The 25,298-nt window shown below is 66.6% G+C and overlaps 1 protein-coding gene across 2 annotated transcripts; it reads right to left on the bottom strand.

Annotated features, from left to right (window-relative positions):
• Window positions 1-5,019: 5,019 nt before the first annotated feature.
• On the bottom strand, window positions 5,020-24,527 carry MMP17 (matrix metallopeptidase 17). 2 transcript variants are annotated; one of them, XM_079762643.1, is made up of 10 exons: window positions 24,326-24,527; window positions 18,321-18,453; window positions 17,498-17,621; window positions 16,548-16,831; window positions 15,695-15,871; window positions 13,897-14,002; window positions 13,410-13,492; window positions 13,171-13,323; window positions 10,770-11,027; window positions 5,020-10,393 (listed from the first exon to the last, which is right to left on the bottom strand). In XM_079762643.1, the coding sequence occupies exons 1-10, from the start codon at window positions 24,452-24,454 to the stop codon at window positions 10,062-10,064; spliced, it is 1,779 nt and encodes a 592-aa protein (XP_079618769.1). In that variant the 5' UTR covers window positions 24,455-24,527; the 3' UTR covers window positions 5,020-10,061. The 2 variants fall into 2 exon arrangements, with proteins under 2 accessions (XP_079618769.1, XP_079618770.1); XM_079762644.1 differs by having other exon boundaries at window positions 13,903-14,002.
• Window positions 24,528-25,298: the final 771 nt, after the last annotated feature.

Raw genomic sequence — 25,298 nt, 5'->3', positions numbered from 1 at the left:
CCGGTTTCGGCTCATGGAATTTTTTAGAGAGAGAGAGTGGAAAGGGGAGGGAAAGACAGAAATAAATATTGATGTGGGAGGAGCCTGCCACAGAGGTCCGTGCCCTTGACCGGTACCGAACCCGGGACCCTTTGGTCCGCAGGCCGGCGCTCTACCCACGGAGCCACACCGGCCAGGGCCGAGCCGGAGGTCTCATTCCCAGAAGGTCTTTGTCCTCCTGGAGGGGACGTTAGGCGCAGAAGCTCCTCGGGGCGTGGGCCGGCTCTCAGGAGCTTCAGGCTTTGTTTCAACAAACCCCGGGCGGCCGGCCCACTTTCCCCCTGAGCTCCGGGTTGGGAGGGTGACAGCCAGGAGTTCAGTCCTGGGTGGCTGGCCAGCCGCCCGCGCCGGCCCCAAGGCCAGAGGGCCAGGCTGCACCTGTGTCTCCCGACGCAGGGACGTACCCACCTGCTGACCCAGCCAACCCCACTCCTGGGTATTGACGTCCTTAAGGCGCCGGACACCAGGAAATGTTCTCTGCGCGGCCGGGACCCGGAAACAGACGACCATCGCCAGGTGACAGAGAAACAAACGTCCCGTCCCTGCAGCAGGGCGGATGCGCCGGGAAACCCTTTATGCAAAGTGGGAGAAGCCAGCCCCGGCCGGTGTGGCTCAGTGGACGGAGCGGCAGCCTGCGGACGGAAGGGCCCCAGATTCGATTTCGGTCAAGGGCACAGGCCCGGGTGGCAAGCTCGTGCAGGAGGCAGCTGACCGATGATTCTTTCTCATCATTAATGTTCCTTTTTATAAATATATATTTATTGATTTCAGAGAGGAAGGGAGAGGGAGAGAGGAATGGAAACATTAATGATGAGAGAGAATCATTGATGGGCTGCCTCCTGCACACCCCACACTGGGGATCAAGCCCCCAACCCGGGCCTGTGCCCTTGGCCAGAATCAAACCTGGGACCCTTCGGTCTGGAGGCTGACGCTCTATCCACTGAGCCACACCAGCCATGGTTATCATTGTTTCTCTCTCCCTCTCCCTTCCTCTCTGAAATCAATAAAAATATATTTTAAAAATACTAGGTGTACTACTAGGTGTACTAATGCGTATTTTTTCCCAATAGATGGAGTCACACGTATGTTGATATACATGTGATGTGATGTGTGTGCTGTTCTGTTGTGTTGCTCCTTCAGATGACCACGTGTCCCGACCGATGGCACACGCACTGTCTGAGCAGCACTTCAACACGGACGCAGAAGTGGGAAATGGGGTCTCTGAATGGTCTGCCTCAAAACAAGAGAAGTTCTATTGGGACGGTGTCCACAAATGACCTGAAAGATGGGGGAAATGTGTGGCTAGCGATGGACATTACTTTGAATAAAGCACTTGTGATGTTTCTCTTGAAGTTATCGTGTTTTCTTTGATTACAAAATCCACATTTTTAACCGGTATTCGGATTAGCTATTAACCGGTTAAAAATGCGCATTTTGTAATCGAAGAAAACGCGATAATTTCAAGAGAAACATCACAAGTGCTTTATTCAAAGTAACGTCCATCGCTAGCCACACATTTTCCCATCTGTCAGGTCATTTGTGGATTCTGTCCCAATAGAACTTCTCTTGTTTTGAGACAAACCATTCAGAGACCCCATTTCCCACTTCTGCGTCCGTGTTGAAGTGCTGCTCAGACAGTGCGTGTGCCATCGGTCGGAACACGTGGTCATCTGAAGGAGCAATACAACAGAACAGCACACACATCACATCGCATGTATATCAGCATACGTGTGACTCCATGTATTGGGGAAAATCCACATTAGTAATCGGTACAACTAGTCGTCACTCATGCCGCGGCGTGCACGAACCTGGGAGCTTTCTGCAAAGTGAGAGAAGCCAGACACACGAGGCCACACAGCAGGTCCATCCGCTCCCTCCGCTCCAGGCCAGCCCACAGGAAGCAGACAGGTGGTCAGCAGGGGCCGTGGGGACGGGATGGGGAGTGAGGGCTCCAGGTGCGGGGTCTGCCCGTGTCCGAGGCTGCTGCTCGGGGGCCAGCAGGTATGGCCCTACGAGGCACACCTGGTGCCAAAGTCCCTCCACAGGAGGAGGAGGAGGAGGGTGAGAAGATGGAGGAGGAGGAGGAGATGGAGGAAGAGGAGGAGGAGGGGGAGGAGGAGGAGGAAGAAGAGGAGATGGAAGAGGAAGAGGAGGAGATGGAGGAGGAGGAAGAGGAGATGGAGGAGGAGGAGGAGGAGATGGATGATGAGGAGGAGGAGATGGAGGAGGGGGAGGAGGAAGAGGAAGAGATGGAGAAGATGGAGGAGGAGGAGATGGAGGAGGAGGAAGAGGAGGAGATGGAGGAGGAGGAGGAGGAGGAGATGGATGATGATGAGGAGGAGATGGAGGAGGGGGAGGAGGAAGAGGAAGAGATGGAGAAGATGGAGGAGGAGGAAGAGGAGGAGATGGAGGAGATGGAGGAGGAGGAGATGGAGGAGGAGGAGGAGGAGGAAGAGGAGATGGAGTAGGAGGAGGAAGAGGAGGAGGAGATGGAGGAGGAGGAGGAGGAAGAGGAAGAGATGGAGGAGATGGAGGAGGAGGAGATGGAGGAGGAGGAGGAGATGGAGGAGGAAGAGATGGAGGAGGAGGAGGAGATGGAGCAGGAGGAGGAGGAGATGGAGGAGGAGGAAGAGGAGATGGAGATGGAGGAGGAGGAGGAGGAGGAGGAGGGAAGCCCTCCCTGAGGACCTGGCGGGGGGGGGGGGTAGGTGGGACGGGGAGAAAGAGCAGGAGAGGCTGTGGGTGCAGGGACCCGGCTTCCTCCGGCCTGTGGTCGGCTGCCCCAGGGGCTAAAGCGTCAGAAACCCCTTCGGCCGCCTCTGCGGGAGGCGGGGCTGGCCGGGAGCCTGCAGCTGGCCGGACGGGTTCCTGCAGGGGCCATCAGCCCGGTGCCCAGGGCCCCTGAGCCCTCTGCGTGGGCGACTCAGCTGCCACCGACAGGAGCTGCCTGACATGGGCGACGGGCAGTCACGGGCCTCACAGGACATCCGAAAGGCACGCAGCAGCCGCTGCCCGGCTTTGTCACCGCGGGGCCAGGGGCGGGGACCAGGGCCTGGGACTTCCCGGAGCTCCCTGGGGGGGGCCCCTCCAGGCCTCTGGGCCCCGACTCCAGAACCCGGGGCCGCCCGCTCTCCCAGCCTGGCAAACCTGTTCTCCCTCTCGTCCTCCTGGCCCCAGTGGCACCAGGTGTGTCTCGATGACGTGGCCGCTGCCGGCTTCCTCCTCCCGGAGACCAGCTTCCTTCTCCCTCCCAGGTTCCCCCTGCCAGCCACCCCGGGTCCAAGCCACCGAGTCGGGGGGGGCCGGACCCCCGGGACCCGGGGAGGGTCTGCAACCCCTTTCTTTCTGCCTCATGACTGCCCCCTGGTTTCCCGCCTATCCGCCAGGACTCGCCAGGCGGTGCCCGGCCACAAGCAGCCCCATGGACCTCAGCGGCTCCAGACGGTGCCGGGTCGCGTCTTGCTCCACTCCGTGGTCACGGCACGGCTGGCTGGGGGCTCTCTGGGGTCCAGGCCCCGGCATTTACCTGCCTCCGTCTCGGACGGCCCCCGCCTGGGGTAACGGCTCAGGAAGGGCTGTGAGAGTCCCGTGTTCAGCGCAACACGGGTTCTTCCGCTGGGGACCAAAACGGGGTTCTGGGGGAAGTCACCCCACACGGTGATCTGATCATAAATCCCCAACTGGGGCCCTGGCCGGTGTGGCTCAATGGATAGAGCGTGGGCCTGCGGACTGAAGGGTCCCGGGTTTGATTCAGGTCAAGGGCACAGGCCCAGGGTGCAGGCTCGATCCCCCGTGTGGGGCGTGCAGGAGGCAGCCGATCCATGATTCTCTCATCATCGATGTTTCTCTCTCTCTCTCCCTTCCTCTCTGACATCAATAAAAATATTTTTTTTTTCAAAAAAGGGAGACAGGCCAAAACCAGTTTGGCTCAGTGGATAGAGCGTTGGCCTGCAGACTGAAGGGTCCCGGGTTCGATTCCGGTCAGGGGCATGTACCTTGGTTGCGGGCACATCCCCAGTGGGGGGTGTGCAGGAGGCAGCTGATGGATGTTTCTCTCTCATCGATGTTTCTAACTCTCCCTCCCTCTCCCTTCCTCTCTGTGAAAAACCAATAAAATATATTTTAAAAAAAAAAAAAAGGGAGAGGAGGAAGGTGCCCAGGGCCTCACACTGGCCACGGAGGCCAGGCGTGAGGATGGCGGTGGCTGTGGCGGGTGTGGCTGCTCGAGGAGCCGGCGCTCCGCCCCGTGACACAGGGCAGAAGGGTTTTGTCCCTCCGTCTCAGAGGGCTGGCATCTTCCCCCCAAACACTTGCTCCCCAGCCCGGAGGTTCCCCAAGTCTCCCGGGGAGGCCGTGCCATTGGCCAGGACACGGACCAGGAGCCACGAGGCTCATCTGAGGCCACTGGGGTCGTCACGCCCCCCTCCCCGCCTGTCTTCTCCCCTGAAATGTGTGCGTGTTGGGGGGCATGGAGCCCTGTCTAGGGGCTCTGTATGCAATTGAGCATCAATTGTTATCAGCTTAAGATACACCTTAAGCCCTAACCGGTGTGGCTCAGTGGGTAGAGCGTCAGCCTGTGGACTGAAGGGTCCCGGGTTCGATTCTGGTCAAGGGCATGTACCTTGGTTGCGGGCACATCCCCAGTGGGGGGTGTGCAGGAGGCAGCTGATGGATGCTTCTCTCTCATCGATGTTTCTAACTCTCTCTCCCTCTCCCTTCCTCTCTGTAGAAAGTCAATAAAATATATTTTTTAAAAAAGATACACCTTTAGTTTTTAAATATATTTTTATTGATTTCAGAGAGGAAGGGAGAGGGAGAGAGAGAAACATCCGTGATGAGAGAGAACCATGGATCAGCTGCCTCCTGCACGCCGCACACAGGGGATTGAGCCTGCAACCCGGGCCTGTGCCCCGACCGGGAATCAAACCCTGACCTCCTGGTTCGTAGGTCGACACTCAACCACGGAACCACGCCGGCCGGGCTAAAATACACCTTTATAACCATGTTTATGTACATCCCAAAGCAGCCACACAGAAAAGTACAGTTCCACACACACACAAAGAAAGGAATCAAGGCGTGTTCACATGTTAAACATCCACACACCTGCCCGGGCCAGTATGGCTCAGCCGGTCGAGTGCCATCCCGTGCACCCAGAAGGAGCCGACTCGAGGCCCCGTCAGGGCGCACGCTCCTCGGTTCGAAGCCAAGCTCCACCTGTTGGAGCCCTGTGGCCTGGGCTGGCTGCCCCCACCTTTGTCCCCTTTCTGCTTCCCAGCAGAAACCAAGCTGGCACCGGCCCGAGGCCTTTGCTCTGGATGTTACCTCTGCCTGAAATGCCCTCCCAGGCCATCCTCCCAGCACGCAGGTCTTCGCGCGATGTCACCTCCTCCGAGGAGCCCTCCATGACTACCCCGTCCCAAGCACCCACGACTCACTCTGAGCCCAGTCATTGCCCTCGTCACCAGTTACGGCCTCCGGTTTTACGGATGGTGGCGCCGACTCATTCACCCCTCACTTCCACCTCTGGAATGAGAGGTCATGACCTTCTGCTGGGTGGGCAGTGCAGGTCCCAGAGCCGGCCTGCCCGGGCCTCCACGGGGGTGCCACCTCCGAGTCACCAGCACAGCCAGGCCCTTCCCTTCACCGGTTTTTGCAACGCCCTGGGCCATCCGTAACACGTGCGCACGCCGCGATCCAATCCACCGCCACCTACTGAAAGTGCCCGTTCATGGGCGTGCCAGGCGGAAGAACAGAGTGCTGGGGGTTGAACTCTGACCCTGCGTCCACCTTAAGACACATCCCAATTTCACGCGGAAAGATGGATACCGTGGCCCGGCCGGCGTGGCTCAGGGGTTGAGCGCCGACCTATGAACCAGCAGTTCGCGGTTCCGCGGTTCGATTCCCGGTCAGGGCGCAGGCCCGGGTTCTGGGCTCGATCCCCAGCGTGGGGCGTGCAGGAGGCAGCTGATGGATTTTTTTTCTCTTATTGATGTTTCTCTCCCTCCCTCTCTGAAATCAGTAACAACTTTTTTTTTACTTTTTAAAGATGGGCTCCGTGGAATGTGGTCATCACACCGGCAAGGCCCGCACACCCACCTGGCTCCTCACAGCCCCAGGGCCCTGAGTGGGAGGGGAAGGCTCAGAGACGGGCAGGACGTGCTTGGCAACACAGCAAGGCGGGTGGAAACGGACACAGCCCCGGTGGCTCGAAAGGGAGCCTGGGGCTGAGCCATTTTGGCTCAGTGGATAGAGCGTCAGCCCATGGAGTGAAGGGTCCCGGGTTCGATTCCGGTCAAGGGCATGTACCTTGCTTTCAGGCTGGATCCCAATCCAGCTCTGGGCGGGGCACGTGCAGGAGGCAGCCGATCAATGTGCCTCTCTTAAGTGGATGTTTCTGTCTCTCTCCCTCCCTTCCACTCTCTCTTAAAAAATAAATAGAAAAATACCCTCAGGTGAGGATTAACAAAAAAAAATAACCAAAATAGAGGGAGTCTGAGAGGGGGCAGGAGGAGGCTGGAGGGGGTGGGTGGGCTGGGCCCCCGAGGGCATGGGTGCTGCAAGCTGGCCGGCGATTGCATCAGGGTGCGTGCTGCCGTGGCCTGGGGCGCCCGGGTCGTCCTGGGTGATGCAACCCTGGCAGGCAGCCACTCACCCACGGAGACGAGGGCCGGCCGAGAGCCCCAGTTCCACAGGGCCGTCCGGGGCCGCTCCGGCTGTGGCTGCCCACGCGGACCCACGGGGGCTCCGTGGCTTTGGGAACCTTCCCGCCCCTGGTTCCCACAGATATAATTTTTTAAATTTTTTATTGATTTCAGAGAGGAAGGGAGAGAGATAGAAACATCGATGATGAGAGAGAATCATGGATCGGCTGCTTCCTACGCGCCCCACACTGGGGATCAAGCCTGCAACCCGAGCCTGTGCCCTTGACCAGGAATCAAACCCGGGACCCTTCAGTCCACAGGCCGGCGCTCTATCCACTGAGCACACTGGCTCGGGCTGGGCTGAAGAGAGTTCATGTCCAGGGGCCGCATGGAGCTAACATGCCGGGATCCTAGCCCAGCGCCCGGGCCTCTTACCACGTCTGGGACGGTCCTGGTCCCCGTCCCCGTGTCCTGGCCGACAGCCACGTGAAGGGCCACGTGCAGGAGGAAGCCCGGCCACAGGACGTGGTCCCCCTGCGAACCCGGCTGCCGGCACCGACCGTGGGCTCCAGCCTCCGGGTCGGGGTCAGCCTGTCTGACGCCCGAGCCTGCGGCGTGTGCTAGGGTCCCCTGCACGGAGACCAGTGCCTCGGTCTCCCCACCTGTAAAACGTGTGCCGGCCCCGGAGGCCACCCGGTGACATGTTCTGTAAATGTGACACCCACACCCACGGGGACACGTGTGTTTGCTCACAGGCCGAGTCACGCCGAGGTCAGCCGGCACCTGGGCCCGGCGTGCGTCCCGCGGGCCTCCCCGGTGACCTCGCCTGGAGTCCTCACCCTCCGTGGCGTGCGTCCCCTGATGTCCTTCCGGGGGGCCCTCGGGGTCTGCCCCCAGGGTGGTGGGGCCCCCCACAGGCCCAGGCCCACGGCTTCTCCAGGTAGAGCCAGCACAGCCAGGGACACAATAGACTTTGGCTGACGCCTGGCTGGCGTGGCTCAGGGGTTGAGCTTTGACGGATGAACCAGGAGGTCAGGGTTCGATTCCCGGTCAGGGCACAGGCCCGGGTTGTGGGCTCGATCCCCAGTGGGGGGCGTGCAGGAGGCAGCCGATCCATGATTGTCTCTCATCATGGATGTTTCTCTCTCTCTCCCTCTTCCTTCCTCTCTGACGTCAATAAAAATATTTTTAAAATATATATATATACGTCTATGTAAAAAGATGGGGGGTGTGGGGAGCAGAGAATTCCGCGTGCTTGTTTGGGGGCCCGGGCAGAAACAGCCGATGTCGTCGATAACTTGTCCCCCCCGACCCAGCCCCCACACGGCGTCACAGCAGACAGAACCGTGGAACGCTTTATCACGTGTTTGGCTTTAACACAGGTGAGGCCACCCCCCCCCCCCCCCCCCCCAGGACAGCCCGGCTTCTCCCAGACCTGGTCCCAGGTCCGCTGTCCCCCAGGCCTGTGCACCCCCGTCACGGGGCCCTTCCCCACGGGCACAGGGTGCCCCCTGCAGGCCACGGAGGACGGGGCGGGACCAGGCTGGGGAGGAGATGGGGGGTGCGGGGGGGGGGGAGCACCCTCATGAGGAGTCTGTGCCCATGGGAGGGACCCCCAGTGTGTCCCGGCTGGTCCCACAGGCAGAGGTCCCTGCCAGCTCCAGGGACCAGAGGGCGGACAGGTGGACGTGGGGCGGGGCCTGGCCTGGCGCCGGCGGCCCGTGGTGGCAGCCGCACATCCAAGGTCTGCCCCTGCTACCTGGGCGCCAGGTGGAGGGCGCCCTCCCGTGAAACATGGGACCGGCCCCGGCCAGCGTGGCTCAGTGGTTAGAGCGTCGACCTAGGAACCAGGAGGTCAGGGTTCGATCCCCGGTCAGGGCACAGGCCTGGGTTGCGGGCTCCATCCCCAGTGGGGGGCGTGCAGGAGGCAGCCGATCGCTGATTCTCTCTCATCATGGATGTTTCTCTCTCCCCCCCTCCCCCCGTCCCTCTGAAATCAATAAAAATATATTAAATTTTAAAAAAAAATAGTAGGACCCTTCGTGCCCCTCCCTCGGCCGGTGGTGAAATTCGGTGCTAACTTCCTGGGACCAGCGTGACCTCGATGCCCTTCAGCACCTACAGGCCCTGCCCTCTGGGGGCTGCGGATCTCGGTTCTGGGGGGAGAGGGGGGGCCCAGCCACACCCACCAGGACACCAGCTCCTGTCTCGGCCCCTCCCCCTCCTGTGGGGCCACCTCCTCCCTGTTCCTGCTCAGGTGGCCTTCCCCGAGCCCCCAAAGCAGCCGACTTCACACTGAGTGTGTGTGTGTGGGGGCTCCTGCCGTGAACCAGCCCCAGAGGGTCCCTCCGCCCGCCCCCCCGGCAGCCTCTGGCTCCTCAGTGACTAGCCTCTTCCTAACAGAACCCCCATGCGCTCCAGGGGTGGGGAGGCCCCTCCCGGCCCAGCTCAGGCCCCAGGAACCCTGGTGACCGGCTCCCTGCCGTGTGGGCGGCGGGCGGGGTTGGCAGCCACGCCCCAGGGGCCTCCCCGTTCTGCACGTCCCACACGCACAGGCAAAGTCCTCCCTCCACGGGCTTCCTCACAGCTGAGACCCGGCGGGGCCCGGGCTGCAGGCGGGAGGCTCCGTTCCTGGCCGGCCTACACTGGCCCGTCTGTGAAATGGGCGCAATCGCTCGGGGACACGGAGTCCTCCGGGAAGTGCTGGGCAGCACGGAGCTGGGGACCCCGAGGGGAGGGCGTGACCCCCACACAGAAGTCCCTCCCTCCGCCTGAGGGCAGGTGGGTCCGGGGTCGGGGCCTCCAGGTCGGCCGCCCGCAGCCCCGCCGGAAGGGCATCAGGGCGCCGAGCCGGAGCGGCGAGGAGGCAGCGAGGTCACGTTCGTTTGTCGGTGTCACGGGAGTCCGGCGGGGGCCCCAGTGCGGGGGCTCGTCGGAGTGTTGGGGGGCAGGTGGACAGAAGCACCAGGGACGGGGGGGGGGCATGGGAGGCGAGGGGGGTGGTGAAGCTGCTGGGCTCTGCTCTCGGGCCTGCGGGAGGCCCGGCCCGGCCCGGCCGGCCCATCCGTGGCGTCTCCCGTCTCCGCTGGCAGGAAGGTCAGCACCTCCCGTCCCCCGTCCCCACCCGTCCGGCGCCGGCCGTGACGGCGTCTCCTGGACAGACTCCTCCCAGCAGGCAGTGGGGCCGGCGCTCCTGTGTCCACAAGTTGGTGCCGGCGGCCAGGGGGCCGCCCCTAGTCTGGGAGGCTGACCTGGGGCTCTGCTCGGGCTGCGGGCGGGTCCAGGGGGCTCCCGCTCCGGGTGCTGGAGGCTGGGGCCCCATCCCTGCCCCCCGTGGCCCTGGGCCGGGGGCCGTGACCGTCTGTCCTCGGCCGGCGGCTCTCAGAGCGCCAGGGCCCGGGCGCCTCGCCACAGGAGGCCCAGGGGCGGCAGCAGCGCGGTGGCCAGCAGCGAGCCCGCGGGCCCGGGCGGCCGGGCGGCCAGGGAGCTGCAGGCGCACACCTGGTAGCCGTCCTCCGCGTGGCTGTGGTCGTGCCGGCCGGGCGGGGCGTGGGTCCCCCCCCCTCCCTCTGCGCCCTCGCCCTCGGGGTCGGCCTGCGGGTCTCTGCAGACCAGCCAGTCCCGGGCCGTGGACTGCGGGTAGCCGGGCGCCACGGCCAGCTCGCTGTCCGGCACCTTCCAGTACTCCCTGCCGCGGAAGAAGTAGGCGGCCCCTGTGGGGAGAAGGAGGCGCTGAGCTCCTCGCTGCTCAGGGTGTGGGGACGCAGGGCAGGCCGGACGGCGGGGACGGGGCAGGGGCAGGGCTGCGAGGCCCCAGGAGGCTGGACGGCCGCAGGGTCAGGCCCCTCAGCCCCGGTCGCAGCCTCACAGGCCCCAGGACGCTCCGGGGGCCGCGGCCACAGGGGGATGGATGAGACGCCCTGGTTTTCCACGGGACACGATGCCGCCAGGTCAGGGAGGAACGAGGGGACGGGACAGGCCCCGGCCGGCCACACTGCAGGGGGTGAGGGGGCCCCGGAGGGTCAGCGGCCCCCCCAGCCCCCTCTCTCAATCCCGGACGGCTCCCGCCCGCGCCCCCGCCGGGCTCACCATCGGACCAGCGCATGGCGTCGTCCAGCGTGCTGGGGACGCCCCTCCACGGGGGGCTGCGGGCCGGGTGGCCGGGGTCCATGCGCCGCGTGAGCTCATCGTAGCGCCAGTACAGCTGGTCCTTAAAGAAATAAGTCTTGTCACTGTGGGCCCAGGAGAAGGCGGCGTCGACGCCGCCCGGCGGGAGGCCGAAGTCGGAGACGGGCCGGGGGAATCCTTCCTCCACGTGCGTGTCCTTGAACACCCAGTATCTGTCTCCTGGGGAGAGAAAGAGCCGGGGGCTCAGCCCACTGAGGGCGGGTTCCCGCCCCAGCCTCTCCCCCAGGCACCCGTCCCCGGTGACTGCGCCCCTCCCCCCCTGCAGCACCCACCGTGCTCACGAGTGTTTACTGAGCACCTGCTAGAGGCCCACACACCTGCCCTGGGCCTCACACCTGCCCCTGCCTGGCACCTGCTCTGGGCCTCACACCTGCCCCTGCCTGGCACCCGCCCTGGGCCTCACACCTGCCCCTGCCTGGCACCTGCCCTGGGCCTCACACCTGCCCCTGCCTGGCACCTGCTTGGGCCTCACACCTGCCCCTGCCTGGCACCTGCCCTGGGCCTCACACCTGCCCCGTGCCGACACCTGTTTGTGCCCGGCACAGGGTCCTCCCGCATGACGGCAGCCCACACGCCAGGCTCCGAGGAGGCAGCCATGGACGGGCCGAGTCCCAGCCCCCGAGACACCCGCTATCTGCTCTGCCTCCGGGCTCCCGCGAGCAGCTGGGCTGGGAGCCGCTCAGGGCAGAGACCAGACAGTGCAGAACGCGCTCTAGGAGGCTTGGGTGCAGCCTGGACGCCACCGCGCGGCTGCTCTGCCAGGGAGGAGGGCGGGAACGCGAGGCTTAGGGTCGGTGGTGACGGCACGCCCCCCGCTCCGGGGTAGCAGTCACCGACCCTGCTCTTCGGGAGAAGAGAAGCAGCACGTTCAGGAACGCGTGGCTGGACAGAGCCCCGGAGGGAGGTTTCCCCGGAGAAGGTGCCGAGAGCTTGGGAAGAGGCTCAGCACCCCTGACCTCGAGGGACACGTGCAGCCGCCACAGGCCGGCCGGGGCGGCTCCGCGGGTCGGGCCCCGAAAGGTCACCGGTTCCATTCCGGGTCAGGGCCCAGGCCCAGGTGCGGCTCCATCCCTGGTGGGAGGTGCGAGGGGTGCAGGAGGCAGCCGATCAGTGTTTCTCTATCACAGCGGTGTTTCTTTCTCTCTCCCTCTCCCTTCCTCTCTCTCTGAAAACCAATTAAAAAAAAAAAAAGCCGGGCTGTGGCTCAGGGGCCGAGCATTGACCTATGAACCAGGAGGTCAGGGTTCGGTTCCCGGTCAGGGCACAGGCCCGGGTTGTGGGCTCCATCCCCAGTGGGGGGCGTGCAGGAGGCAGCCGATCAGCCATTCTCTCTCATCATGGATGATTCTCTCTCTCCCCCTCTCCCTTCCTCTCTGAAATCAACAAAAATATATTTAAATATTTTAGATCAATTAAGAAAATCTTATAAAAGAAGGTCCTTTGCAGACTCTGGAAACAGCTGAAGTGCCCGTGAGCGGGGGAGGAGGTGAGGGATCACGATTCCGTGCAGACACGCGGTCAGGGCTGTGAGGCGGGGGGGGGGGGGGGGCGGGGAGAGGGCATGGAGCCACAGCACAGGCCCCGGGGACCCCTCCCTGACAGTTAAAAGCTGGAGCTGCGGGTGCTCATGGGGGGGACCCCCGCCCCCCCCCCCCCCCCCCCCCCCCGTGTTCACAGGTTGAGGAAGAATCAAGTCTAGAACGTGCCGCTGTGGCTGTGGCCAACCCTGGGCAGTGAGTGTGGGGGCCGGGCCCTGGGCCCCACACACCACACGGAGGCCAGGCTGGGGCGCCTGTCACCCCAAAACACAGCAGCCTCTGCGCACACACACTGCGTGGGACGGAGGGAGGGCCGCGGCCTCAGGCCCCTGCGGCAGGCCCGTCCTGCCTTCTCCCCAAACGGACAGCGTGGCTCCCCAGGAGCAGGGGTCGGGGTGCACCTGCCGTCCCGGACCGACCCCCGGGCCTGGCCGTGGTCCCCACGCACTTCCGACCCCTGCGTCCTCGCCCCTCTCCTGGCGCCAGCCTCGTCCCCTCTCCGCACACGGCCGGACCGTTCCTGCCCCAGGACCTTTGCACGGCTGTTCCCTCTGCCTGGAACGGACTTCCTCATCCCCTGTGGCTGCTCATCCTGCCCCCCCCGCCCCCCACTCTGTACCTGCAGCGCCTCCCAGCGCGGGGCCCAGAGCAGGTGCTCAGCAAACACACCGGTGGGTGCCCACACGCCCGGGCTGGCCTCCCCCCCCCACCCCCGCCCCGTGTCAACGCAAACGCTCGGGGTGCGGGGCGGCCGGGGCGCCCACCTCTGAAGAAGACGATCTTGTGGTCGGTGGCGCGCTCGTACACGGCGTCCACGCCGTCCAGGTGCGGCGGCAGGCCCTGCCAGAAGCGGTGCATCTGGGCCGGCTGCAGCGACACCAGGTGCCGGTCCCGGTTCAGCCGCCAGAAGTACTTGCCTGCGGGGACGGCGGCACGGCTGCGGGGGGCCGGCCCGGCCCAGGGCCCCGCTCCCACCCCTGGCGCCGGGCTCCGCGGGGGCTACCTTTGAAGAAGAAGGCCTCACCGCGGATCTGCGCCACGGCGTCGAAGTGGGCGCCGCACCTGTGAGGCACGTCCTTGCCGGGCCTGCGGACAGAGTGCGCTGTGGGCTGGGCGGCCCCCGCCTGCGCACGGCGTGGGGGCAGCGTCCCCGAGGGAGCCCCAGGCCACGCCTGCAGCTCTGGGACCCACAGCACTTGCACCAAGAGCAGCCTGGCCGGCCCTGGCCGGTGTGGCTCAGTGGATAGAGCGTCGGCCTGCGGACTGAAAGGTCCCAGGTTCGATTCCGGCCAAGGGCACAGGCCTGGGTTGGGGGCTCGATCCCCAGTGGGGGGCGTGCAGGAGGCAGCCGGTCAGTGATTCTCGTCATTGATGCCTTGCTCGAGGCTCAGTGCACAGAACGGTGCCTTTCTCGGAAGAGCCTGGGGTTCAGGGTGCCCAGTCACTGGGGGGGGTGGGGGGGTGCTGTTGCAGGGGAGACGGGGGCTCACGCGTACGGGGTGCTGGGCCGATGGTCAGGGGGCTCCGGCAGCAGGCGGGGGTCCTCGGGCTCCGGGGTGTCCGGCTGTGCCGTGGGGGACACGGACTCCCGCACGCCTGTGGAGACGGGATGGCTGCGTGGAACCCAGTGCGCCCGCCTCCCTCAAACCCCAGCCTGCTTCCCGGAACCCCGGGGCGGCCCCAGGCCGCTGGGCAGATGGGCCTGCGTGTGCCCTGGAGTCCAGCACCGGCCGGAGCCAGCGACGTGTCCCGAGACACAGGTGCCTCGACCCCCCCGTAACTCCAGCCCTGGGCACAGACCCCGAAGAAGCAGTGTTCCCACAAAAACTCCTACGGGGTGCTCACGGCGGCGTGACCCCTAACGCCAAAAAGGGGGGGCGCAACCCAGACGTAACATCAGCGGATGGAGAGAGAGGAAATCATTCTAAAAAGGGACGAAGAACTTCCCTTGCCAGCACGGCTCAGTGGACAGAGCATCGGCCTGCGGACTAAAGGGTCCCAGGTTTGATTCCGGTCAAGGGCATGTACCTTGGTTGCAGGCACATCCCCGGTAGGGGGTGTGCAGGAGGCAGCTGATCGATGTTTCTAACTCTCTATCCCTCTCCCTTCCTCTCTGTAAAAAATCAGTAAAATATATTTTTAAATAAATAAAAATAAAAAGGGACGAAGAACTTCCCTGGCCAGCATGGCTCAGTGGATAGAGCGTCGGCCTGTGGACTGAAGGGCCTCGGGTTCGATTCCAGTCAAGGGCATGTACCTGGATTGCAGGCTCCTCCCTGGCCCGGGCACTGGTCGGGGCGTGAGCAGGAGGCAACCCGTCGATGGGTCTCTCTCACATCGATGTTTCTCTCTGTCTCTCCCTCTCACTCCCACTCTCCCTACAACCCATGGAACAAGATCCTCGGATTAAAGAAAAAAAGCACCAACACCCGCCAGGACGTGGTTGGACCTTGAAAACAGGTCGCTCTGTCACAGGAGCCAACACGCAAGGCCCAGGACGGGCAAATCCGTGGAGGTGGGCAGAGCAGAGGGTGGTGCCGGGGGGCGGGGGTGGCAGCGGCTGCTGGTGGGGACGCACGGGGCGGGCACGCTCCTGGCTGCACTGCATTGTGGGTGTATTCATGTCGGGTTGTGCGCTTCAAAGCGGTAAATTTGCCCGGTCGGCGTGGCTCAGGGGTTGAGCGTCGACCTAGGAGCCAGGAGGTCAGGGTTCGATTCCCGGTCAGGGCACAGGCCCGGGGTTGCGGGCTCCATCCCCAGAGGGGGGCGCGCAGGAGGCAGCCGGTCCATGGCTCTCTCTCATCATGGATGTTTCTATCTCTCTCCCTCTCCCTAAATTAAAACAACAGTTTCATGGTAAATTTTACTGCAATAAAAATTCGAACAGGGAGTTCACCATAGCTGGGCCTCCCTGCGTCTGCAGCTGCTCGGCACTTCCCACGCGTCCCCAGCAGAGGGCGCCTGGCGGCCGGCTCCGGGCTGGCCTGGCTGGGGGCTCCTCCCCAGGTGGACCCCACCTCACTGCCCCACCATTCCCACCCGAGTGCTGTGCCCGGCCGGCACCATCAGGCCCGCTGTCACACCGGAGACCACCTGGGGCTTGGACGGGGGGGGGATCCTGCCCAGGCTCTGAAGCTCGGGGTGAGTCTGGGATCGCGTCCGCTTACTCCACACACGTAGGTGCCAGGCAGATACTGGGCCTCTGGCGGGCTCTGCACCCAGGGGTGCCCAGCCTCTGTGCCCGTCCTCGGGGCGCCCGCGCCGGCTCTCGGGGGAGGGGGCACTCACCGTACAGCTGCCAGGCGCGCACGCGGTCCGCGTAGGGGAGCCCGTAGTGCAGCGGGTCGCCCACCGGGCCCTGGTAGTAGGGCTGCATGATGGACTGCGTGGCCGCCACGTGGCTCAGCCCGATGGCGTGGCCGAACTCGTGCACGGCCACCGCGAACAGGTCCATGCCGTGGGCATCTGGGGACACGGGGAACAGTGAGCCACGGGGGACAGCAAGCCACGGGGGATGGTGAGCCACGGGGGCCAGTGAGCACAGGGGCCAGTGAGCCATAGGGGATGAGCCACAGGGGATGAGCCACGGGGGACGGTGAGCCACGGGGGGTGGATGTGGCCACAGGATGGGGAGGCGCGTGCCCACGGGCCGGGTGTTTTGGGGTTGACCCTTTCTGTACAGGCCCATCTGGGCCCAGTTGCAGGGGCTGGCATAGGACTCCTGCACCCCACGGGCCAGGACTCTCGTAAGGCCTGTGTGTGGGGGACCTCCACGCGGCCTCTCCTCCCCCACCCGCATCCACGCCTGCGGGGGCCCCGTAGCTCCCTCTCCCTCCTGGGAGATGAGACCAGGTGAGGACAGGCTGCTCAGCCAGTCAGAGGACATGGAGCCCCCGGCCTGCAAACCCAGCCCCGCCCGGCCCGCCCGGGGGGTCCCTGCCCCGGGGGGAAGGATGGGGGGGGGGGGAGTCGCCCTGAACGGGAGCTGCCCGGCTGTTCTCAGGAGCGGACAGGTGTGCCCGGGCCGGACGCCCAGGCGGTTTCTCCATCTTCTCGGGGTCGCTGTGGCTCCCTGCGTCCTCCCGGGTCCACGCCCCCCCGCCCCCCCCCCCGCCCCCGGGCTCAGCCCCGACGCGCGCACCTGAGGACCGGAAGGTCCAGGCCTCGTCGTCGTCGAAGTGGGTGTCCCCAGCGGCGTGGTGGTCGCCGGGGAGGAAGGCGTGGGCCACGGTGCCGCCGGGGCCGTCGAAGGGGTAACGGTCGTTGTGGTCGGCCGTGGAGAAGTCGATCTGGATGTCGGCCGCGCTGCCCGCCACCTCGTGGAAGTTCAGGGGCGTGATGTCGCCCCAGACCTTGAGGGCGTAGTGCATGAGCGCCCGCACCGTGTCGCGGCCCAGGGGCGAGTCCCGCGGGAACGTGCGGACCCTGGGGCCGGGCGGGGTCAGAGCCGGGGGTCAGAGCCAGGACTCGGGTCCCCGGGACAGGCCGTGCCCCACCAGGCTGCAGGGGGCTCCCAGGGACGCCCTTCCCCGGGGTGGGTGTCGGGACCCTGTTTGGAAATGGGGCGTAAGGTAGGGTGTGGCTCAGAGGTTGAGCCTGGACCTGTGAACCAGAAGGTACCGTTGGGCACGTACGTGCCCGTGTTGTGGGCTCGATCCCCAGTGTGGGGCGTGCAGGAGGCAGCCGATCCATGCTTCTCTCTCCTCATGGATGTTTCTCTCTCTCCCTCCCTCTCCCTTCCTCTCTGACATCAGTAAGAATATATTTTAAAAAATAAAGGTAGGGATGAAGACGAGACCATCCTGGACATCCTCCGCTGCATCCATGGCGAGCGTCCCCGCGGAGAAAGGACACACACGGACACACACGGAGGACGTGGGCATCTGAGGACGGGGCGGGGGCGGAGACGGGGTGATGGGCGGGCGGACTCCCGCTCAGGGTCTGGGAGGAGCCAGCCCTGTGGCCCCGGATCTCCGACTTCTGGCCCCAGAACCGAGGACGAACCCCCACGGACTGAAGCCCCGAGGGGCGGGGTGCTCAGCGGGCCCCCAGCACGAGGCCCGGGGCAGGCAGGGGGCGCCCGGCACCCACCTCCACGAAAGGTTCCTCTTGCTCCACTTGGTTGGGGCCGGGGCCTGGCGCCTCCTCCGAGCCGCGGCCGGGAGGTCGGGCAGGGAGCAGCGCGGGGTTTTCATCCGGGCCAGGGTGGCCGCGTCTGCAGGGGGGACGGGGAGGGGGGGAGCGGGGGTGCAGGGTCAGCAGCCAGGCCCAGCTCAGCCCTGCCCGGGGTCCCCACAGCACATCTGGTGGGGACGGGGTGACTAACTCATGGCCCTGACGAGGGTCTTCACAAAATTGGAATTGGGCCCGGCCGGCGTGGCTCCGTGGTTGAGCCGACCTAGGAACCAGGAGGTCACGGTTCAATTCCTGGTCAAGGGCACAGGCCAGGGTTGTGGGCTCCATCCCCAGTGGGGGGCGTGCAGGAGGCAGCTGGTCCATGACTCTCTCTCATCACGGATGTTTTTCTCTCTCTCTCCCTCTCCCTTCCTCTCTGACATCAATAAAAATCTCTTTTAAAAAGTGGGGTGCTCACTAACCCCCCACCCCCAGATTTCTGGTTCCTCTTGGAAAGCTGGGCGTCTGGGCAGCACCGGCTGGCACCCCGCAGGGCAGGGATCAGGCACAGAGTGTGGGGCCTGCCGTTCGGTGTGGAGCCGGGTCTGGGGGTGGCTGTGCCCACCCCTGGGGGGAGGGGAGGGTGACAGAGGGGCTCCCATGGGGGCCGGGGGACTCCTGGGTCCTGCCCCAGGGACAGCGGCCCCGTCCCTAACCCCCACCCCCACCCCCGGCGGGCAGGGGGCACAGGGAGGAGGGAGTGGGGACACCAGGCCCCCAGCTCGGGCTGGGGACTGACCCAGGACCCCGGTGGCCTCCAGGCCCGCGAAGCGCTGCATGGCGGCCACGGCCTTGGTCAGCTCCTCTTGCGTCTGCAGCTGCCCGGTGGCGGGGTCCGAGGGGGGCAGGTATCCGAACCTGCTCAGCCACTCCTGGGGCAGAGAGCGAGGGAGGGGTGGGGTGGGGGCCCCCCCACCTCGCCAGCCCCATCACCACCAGTCCAGCCCAGCCCAGCCCTGCTCCACCCAGGAGACACCTGGGCCCCCCCTCAGCTCCCGCACAGGCAGCGGGAGACGCATCTCCACACACTCCTGCCCCCCCTCCCCCCCAGGAGGCGACGTGCCCGGGGGAGTGGGGGGGGCGCCTAAGACAATCACATTTTAACAGTTACTAGCCCTGGCTGGGTTGCTCAGTGGTTAGAGCATCGGCCCTGGGACCGAAGGGTCATGGGTTCGATTCTGGTCAAGGGCATGTACCTAGCTGCAGGCTCGAACCCCAGCCTGGTCAGGGTCCATGCGGCAGGCAACCCATCGAGGCGTCTCTCTCTGTCTCTCCCCCTCCCTCCCACTCTCTCTAAAAATCAGGTCGGGGGACGGGGGGAGGGGTTTTGGGGGAGCAGCAGTCTGGGCCCGAGGTCTGAAGCCCACGCGGAGCAGGAAGGGCAGGGAGGGGGCCGGGGTGTCTAAAAAGCCCCCCCCCATCCTGCGCCCCCCATGCTTCCAGCTCCTCCCAGCCCGGGGGGTGGGGGTGGGGGGACGCCGGCACGTGTGGGGTTTCTCTCCCTCCCGGAGGTTAATACACTGCAAACGTCAGAGGAGGCTCCGGGGCGGGGCGGGGCGGGGCGGGGCGGGGCGCTCCCAGAGGTGAGGGCCGCCCCCAAGCTCGGTCCCTGCAGGGGCGCCGGTGCAGAGCCCCAGGCTCCCGAGCCAGGGCCGCCCCGCCCCCGTCGGCCCCGCCCCCCACACCCGCAAGGTTGGGTCGGTCGGCGGGTCACGTCGGTCGCATGGGGGGGGGCACCCCGTTCCCGTGCACCCACCCGATCTCCGCCCCCATCTCCCCGCCCGGTCGCCAAGGCACCCACACGCACGTCTCCAGGGCAACAGGCTGCACCGGGGAGGGTGGCAGAGCCTTCCAGAAGGCCGGAGGGGGCAGGGCCGCGGCCAACCCCGAGCCACCCGCACCCCCAGGGGCCTCGGGGACGCTCTCCTCCACGGCCCCCGCCCCCCAGCCTCCCCGCGCCCCTGGGTTCGCATCTGTCCCCGGCGGCGTCCGTGTTCGGCGCCGACAGAGGCACCACCGCGCGGCCCACCAACTCCCTCCCAGCGACTTCAGTCCATTCGGGGGGTGCAGCTGCCACCCCAGGCGCCCAGGACCCCGCACTGCGCCCCTCGGGCCACGGCACCTGGCGGGGCTGCGCTGAGACCCGGGCGCTGGGAGACAGGACGCGCCACCGGGCGCCCCACTGTGCGCCCTACTGTGCGCCGCCGGGCAGCTCCCTCCGCGGAGGCCCCGCAGCGGGGGGGGGGGGGGGGGTCGCAGGAGCCGAGCTGCAGGCGGGCGCGGGGCCGCAATGAAGCCGCTGCCAGTGTCCTGCCGCCCCGGGTGCCCGCGGGACGCACCCCGGCCTCCCCACAGAGGTGCCTGCGGCTGGTCCGGCCCGGGTTTGGCAGCTCTGGGGGACCGCGGGCCTCCCCTCCCTCCCACTCCCCCGCTAAGTGGACCCGCCAGCCTCCTGTATGTTGAGCAGTGGCCCCATTGCACAAACGAGGAAACTGAGGCCCAGAGGTGGCTGCAGGCGTGGTTGAGCCCCCGTCCCCCCCTCACCCCCCAGTCCCCCAACAACAGTAGCTACAGCCCGGCCGGTGTGGCTCAGAGGTTGGGCATCGACCTAGGAACCAGGAGGTCAGGGTTCGATTCCTGATCAGGGCACCTGCCTGGGTTTCGGGCTCCATCCCCAGCAGGGGGCGTGCAGGAGGCAGCCGGTCCATGATTCTCTCTCCTCATGGATGTTTCTCTCTCTCCCCTCCCTTCCTCTTTGAAATCAATAAAAATATATTTATAAAATAAAACAAAAACGAACGACAGCCGAGCCCGGCCAGCACCCGGTGGGGGGACCGGCACCTCCACTGACAGCGGAGGAAACGGGGCCCAGGCCCCCCTCCAGCTGCATCGATGCGACCTTGACACGTGCTCACCGAGGCAGGCGCCGGGGTGACAGCAAGGACCCGGGAGACGTCCCCGCCTCCCCTCTGAGGGGGGCACCCACCCTGAGCACCGGGCGCGATGACATCGCAGACGACGACGACGATGAGGATGAGGGATCCGGACGCTAACGTGGTCGGACACTGTCCGTGCACAGACCCGCCTCCGGCTCACCGCGCCCTCGGGGAACGCGGCGTGGGGACACGGGTGTGTGTCTGTGGCGTGTGCTCGTGCCCCGAAGAACCGCTGAGTTCACCCGTGAGGTGGGCACCGCTACCCCCAGTTTACGGAGGAGGAAACCGAGGCGCTGAGGGGTCGGGACACTCGCCCACGGTCGTGTTCCGCGGGGAGAGGCGAGGGCCAGGTGCCCGGTGGCTCGTGCAAAGGCCCCGGGGCAGGACCGGCCTGGGAAGTTCAGGGAGCGGACAGGGGCCGAGGGGCAGGCAGAGGGAGGGAGGGATCTGAGGAGCAGGTGCCTGTGGGATCTTGTCCGCCCGGAGGGCAGGCGCCGTCAGCATCACCTGCAGCTTCGCCCCGGCAGCCCGTTAGTCCGCGAGGAGACAAACACTCAGGGAAGCGGGAGCACCCCCCCCCCCGGCAGTGCCTGCAGAGGGCGCTGTGTCACAGAACACTGCTGCACCCCAATCCTCTCAGCCTTCCCGTCGTCTGCCTCCCCCACCCCCACCCCCCCACCTGCCAGATGCTGCCGTGAGCCATTCAGGGCATCACCCAGTTCGAGTAGTTACCCCCCCCCCCGCCCCCGGCCCTGTTCTCATGGCCCCCATTGTCCAGATGAGCAGACTGAGGCCAGCGCTTAGTCAGGTCCCAGGCCGCTGAGCAGCAGCCTGGGGTCCACACGGATGAAAGGGGATCATCGGGCGCCCACCCGGCTCAACCGCAGGCGTCCCGCTCGGTCCTCCCACACCAAGCCCACAAAGACGTCTCAGTCCCCCAGCGCTGGCCGCCAGCCCAGAGCCTGAACTCGCTTGGAGAGCCGGCTGGGGTCTTAGGAGTCGCCCACCATTTGCATGCAAGCTCCCCGGGGTGTGGGGGAGGGGCCTTGGATTCCCCTCCCCTCCCCTCCCCTCCCCTCCCCTCCCCTCCCCTCCCCTCCCCTCTCCTCTCCGTTAACCCTTCCCTGCGCCCTGGCTCCTGGCGGAGGGCATATGGCCCGTTTCTCGGCTGCAGCTGGCAGGCCTACACCGGGCCCCCTGCCAGGCCTATGACTCCATCCTGAGCCCCCACGGGGTCCCCGGCTCCCGGGGGGTGCTGGGTCCAGAGGCCACAGGCCCAGGCCAGGGTGACTGTCCCCCCTGCCACCCCCCCCCCACCACCCCGTGCCGGCCCCAGGAGGGGGACAGGGTGCCCCCAGCGAGGTCCTGGCGGCCACTCCCCATCACCCCCCTCCGTCCTGCTCGGCCCCTGGCAGCCCCCGGGCCACAGAGGGTGCTGCTCGTCCCCGCCACCCTCACCCACAGTCTCAGCCACAGACCCCGTCCCCCATCTGGGCGCCAGGCAGCCAACGTTCCCCGAACAGGCCGTGCGGTGCGAGGCCGCGGGCACGAGAGGCTCTGCCGGGAGCAGACACGTTAGAGGCACGTGGGGAACCCGCCTGCACGCCCGGGCCTCCCGCAGGGCCTGGGCCCTCACACGCCACCGCCCGGCCAGCCCGGCCGCAGGGCGTGACACCGCGCAGTGAGCTGCAACCGGGCAGACGGAGACACGGACGTCCCAGGACAGACGGCGGAGGGTGGACGGAGGCACGCGGGTGGGCAGCAGCTTGTCCCTCGAGCACGCGGGGCCGTGGGTGGTCCCGGGGCCCTGACCCTCCGGGAAGGATCCCGGGGACACAGGAAGGAGGGGGAGCCTTGGGGCCCGGCGTGGGCACAGGCCACCGGCCGACAGCACCCACCAGCGCGGGCGCAGCGGCCTCAGTGCGGTTTTGTTGGGAAGCCCTCCTGGGACCGGCCGCTGCCTGGCCACCATCTGGATGACGCTGGGTGGCACTGACAAAGGGCCCTTCTCCTGACTGGCGGCCGCAGACCTGAGCATCCAGCCGGCGTCGTCCCCCCACTGGTCTGAAGGGGGCGCGGGAGGGAACCCCCGCTCCCCATAAATCCTCGGTGTCTTGGGCCCTCCTGCACCTCTGGGCTCAGGCTCCGATGGGCCATTCCCCCCGACGGCCACCAGAGGGCGCCCCCTGTCCACAAACCGGGGGCAGAAGGCAGGCAGGCCGGCTTCTCTCTCCCACACCCGGTGGGCGAGTCCGGTTCCCTGGGGTGGGGGCTCCCCCCGCAAGGGCAGCGTCCTCTCTCTCTCTCTCTCTCTCTCTCTCTCTCTCTCTCTCTCTCTCTCTCTCTCTCTCCACAGGGCCCGGCGCCAGGGCCCTGCAGTCTCTGGGCTCGAGGCTGGGGAGCCATGGCCCTCCCCCTGTCCGGCACATCCGGGTGACCCCTGGGTGCTGGGGAGCCCATGGGAGCAGGGGGAGGAGGCGCACCCAGGCGGGGGCGGGGGGGAAGGTGCCTGACTGCTCGCTCGCTCGCTCCCTCCCTCCCCAGGCCGCCGGGGGAAACTTCGGAGCTGCACTGGGTCCGAGGGATGAACTTGTCTGGACTGGAGCCCCATCCCCTGACCGTGGCCCCCACGAGCCTTCCAGGTCACTCAGCCCAGATGGGAAAAACGCGATGTCCCCATAGCATGCACCCCGGGGGGGGGGCAGATCCCGGAAACCCCCAGCCCTAAAGAGCCGGGAGGAGGTGGGGTGAAGGCGCCCGATCTCAGAGGCAGGGTGGCTGGGAGACCCCAACGATGGGGTCCTTCAGACCCTGGCTGCACCCCTCAGGGTGGCTCAGAGGCTGGGCAGCCAGGCGGGCAGCCCAGAGCCTGCCCAGGACGGGGTGCAGATGACACCCAAATGCACCCCCTCTGCCACCCGAAATCCACCTGGAGCTCCCGAATGCCGTGGGAGAGGGGCCGCCAGCACCCCTGCAGGAGGCTGCCCGCCCTGGGGCCAAGGGTCCTGGCCCAGGTCCCCGGGTGCAGGGAGGGCAGCTGCGGGGCGGGAACCTCAGAAGGGACCTGCTTCAGGCATCAGCGCCCTGGCCTGGCCTCCCGGGGAGCCCGGGGGTGGCAGACACATCCAGTCTGATCTGAGCCTCCCCGCTCCAGAGCAGGCTCCAAGCCTGGCGGGCTGCACGGGGGAGGGGGTGTGGAAAGAGGCCACGGCCGCCGCCTCCAGTGCGGCTCCCAAGCCAGCGGGACAGCTGGGGTTGCGGGACGTGGGCGCTGGGGAAGGCGGTGGGGCTGCAGCCGAGCCTGGGACCGGCAGGGGGACCCCATCGCGCTCAGGGCAGGGCCGTGGGGGCGGCGGAGCCAGGCTGGGCGCCCTAACGGTGCAAGTGGAGGTGGCGCAGGGCCAAGAGCCCTTCCCGGTGCGGGGCTGGGGCCGGCTCCCTGGCTCCCCAGCACCCTCCACGGAGCCAACTCGAGAAGCGCCGGCGTTCCGGGCGCCCACACTCCGCAGCCCCGGCCTCTCCTCGGGTGTGGGTGTGCGCCCCTCTCCCGCCCTTGCCCGGAACACGCGCGGGGCGCACTGCTCCCCGGGCTGCGACGCCTGTGCCCCCCGCCAGGCGACCCCCGCTCCCCTCCCTCCGCGGGCTCCTGCGGCCGCAGCGCGCTCCGAGCGCCCGGGGCGGGGAAGGGACCGGGGCACGCGTGTCCCGCACTCAGCCCGGCGCCGCCGAGGCTTTGCTGCCCGGGAAATGGGTCCAGGGCGCCGGATGGGTCAACCCGCCCCGGAGCGCCTCGCGGCTGCGCACTCACCGCCCCCAAGCTGAGGTCCTCGGCGCGGGGCGCGGGCGCGGTGCGGCCCCCGCAGGCCGCCAGCACTAGCAGCATCAGCGGCAGCGGCAGCGGCGGGACCTGCGTCCGGGGGCGCGGCGGCCCGGGCATCGCGATCGCAGGGCGGGCGGGTGGGCGGGCGGCGTGGAGGTCCCCGCGCCCCGCGTCCCGAGTGCCCCGCGCGCCGCTCCCGGCCGACTGAGCGGCCCAGCGGAGGGGAGGGGAGGGGCATGCTAATATATGCTAATGTGGCGGGTGTTCGCCCCGCCCACCTCCTTAAAGGGCCCGCGCCTCGCGGCCCGCTCCCCGCGGGGATGTTCGGAATCCCCGCGCCCGCCGCGAGTCCACCTGGGGCGGGGCTGCGGCGCCCGAAGGACGGAGTTTGCCTGGCGTCCCCACCTGTTCCCGTGCGGGTGGGCGCGGAATCCGGGGTCCCGGCCACCCCCTCCCCAGGACCTGACCCCGGCGCCCGCCTGGACCCCGCGCGGCAGCCGCACGCCCAGCGACCGCTAGGTGGCGCCCCTGCACCGCAGTGGAAGGGGCTGGAGGTGGGTGGGCGAGAGCGGTGGGGTCGGTGGGGTGGGGACGGGGCTGGGGGCTGAGGCCGTGAGAGGGGCTGAGGTGAGCAGGGAGGGGAGGGGGGCTGGGGTGGAAGTTGGGGAGCGGCGGGGTCAGTGAGGGCGAGGGTCTGAGGTCACTGGGTTTGGGCAGGGGAAGAGCTGACTTGTTGGTAGGTCGTTTGTGTCCGGCGCATGCTCAGAGCTTCCCGCATAGAATCGCACTCACTTCTCACAACATCTCATTAAAACTGCGATTGATTCCCGTTTCCAAGGAGGAAACGGAGGCCCAGGGAAGTGGAGGAACTTGCTGGAGGTCACGGAGCCGGAGGGTCTTGGGCAGGCCGTGCGGGGATGCCAGGTTCCGGTGCAGACCCACCCTCACACTGGGTTTCCGT

This window comes from Cnephaeus nilssonii (assembly GCF_951640355.1).
Source record: "Cnephaeus nilssonii genome assembly, chromosome: 22".
Classification (NCBI taxonomy): domain Eukaryota; kingdom Metazoa; phylum Chordata; class Mammalia; order Chiroptera; family Vespertilionidae; genus Cnephaeus; species Cnephaeus nilssonii.
The sequence above is the reverse complement of the archived record's forward strand: the minus strand, read 5'-3'. Positions and strand labels throughout refer to the sequence as shown.

Excerpts from the sequence above, each read along its gene's own strand:
- MMP17 (XM_079762643.1), bottom strand. The coding sequence starts at position 24,454 with ATGCCCGGGCCGCCGCGCCCCCGGACGCAGGTCCCGCCGCTGCCGCTG. Across the intron at positions 17,622-18,320 it reads GGAGGCCACCGGGGTCCTGG|ACGCGGCCACCCTGGCCCGG; the intron begins GTCAGTCCCCAG and ends TCCCCCCTGCAG. Across the intron at positions 10,394-10,769 it reads CGCCATGCGCTGGTCCGATG|GGGCCGCCTACTTCTTCCGC; the intron begins GTGAGCCCGGCG and ends TTCTCCCCACAG.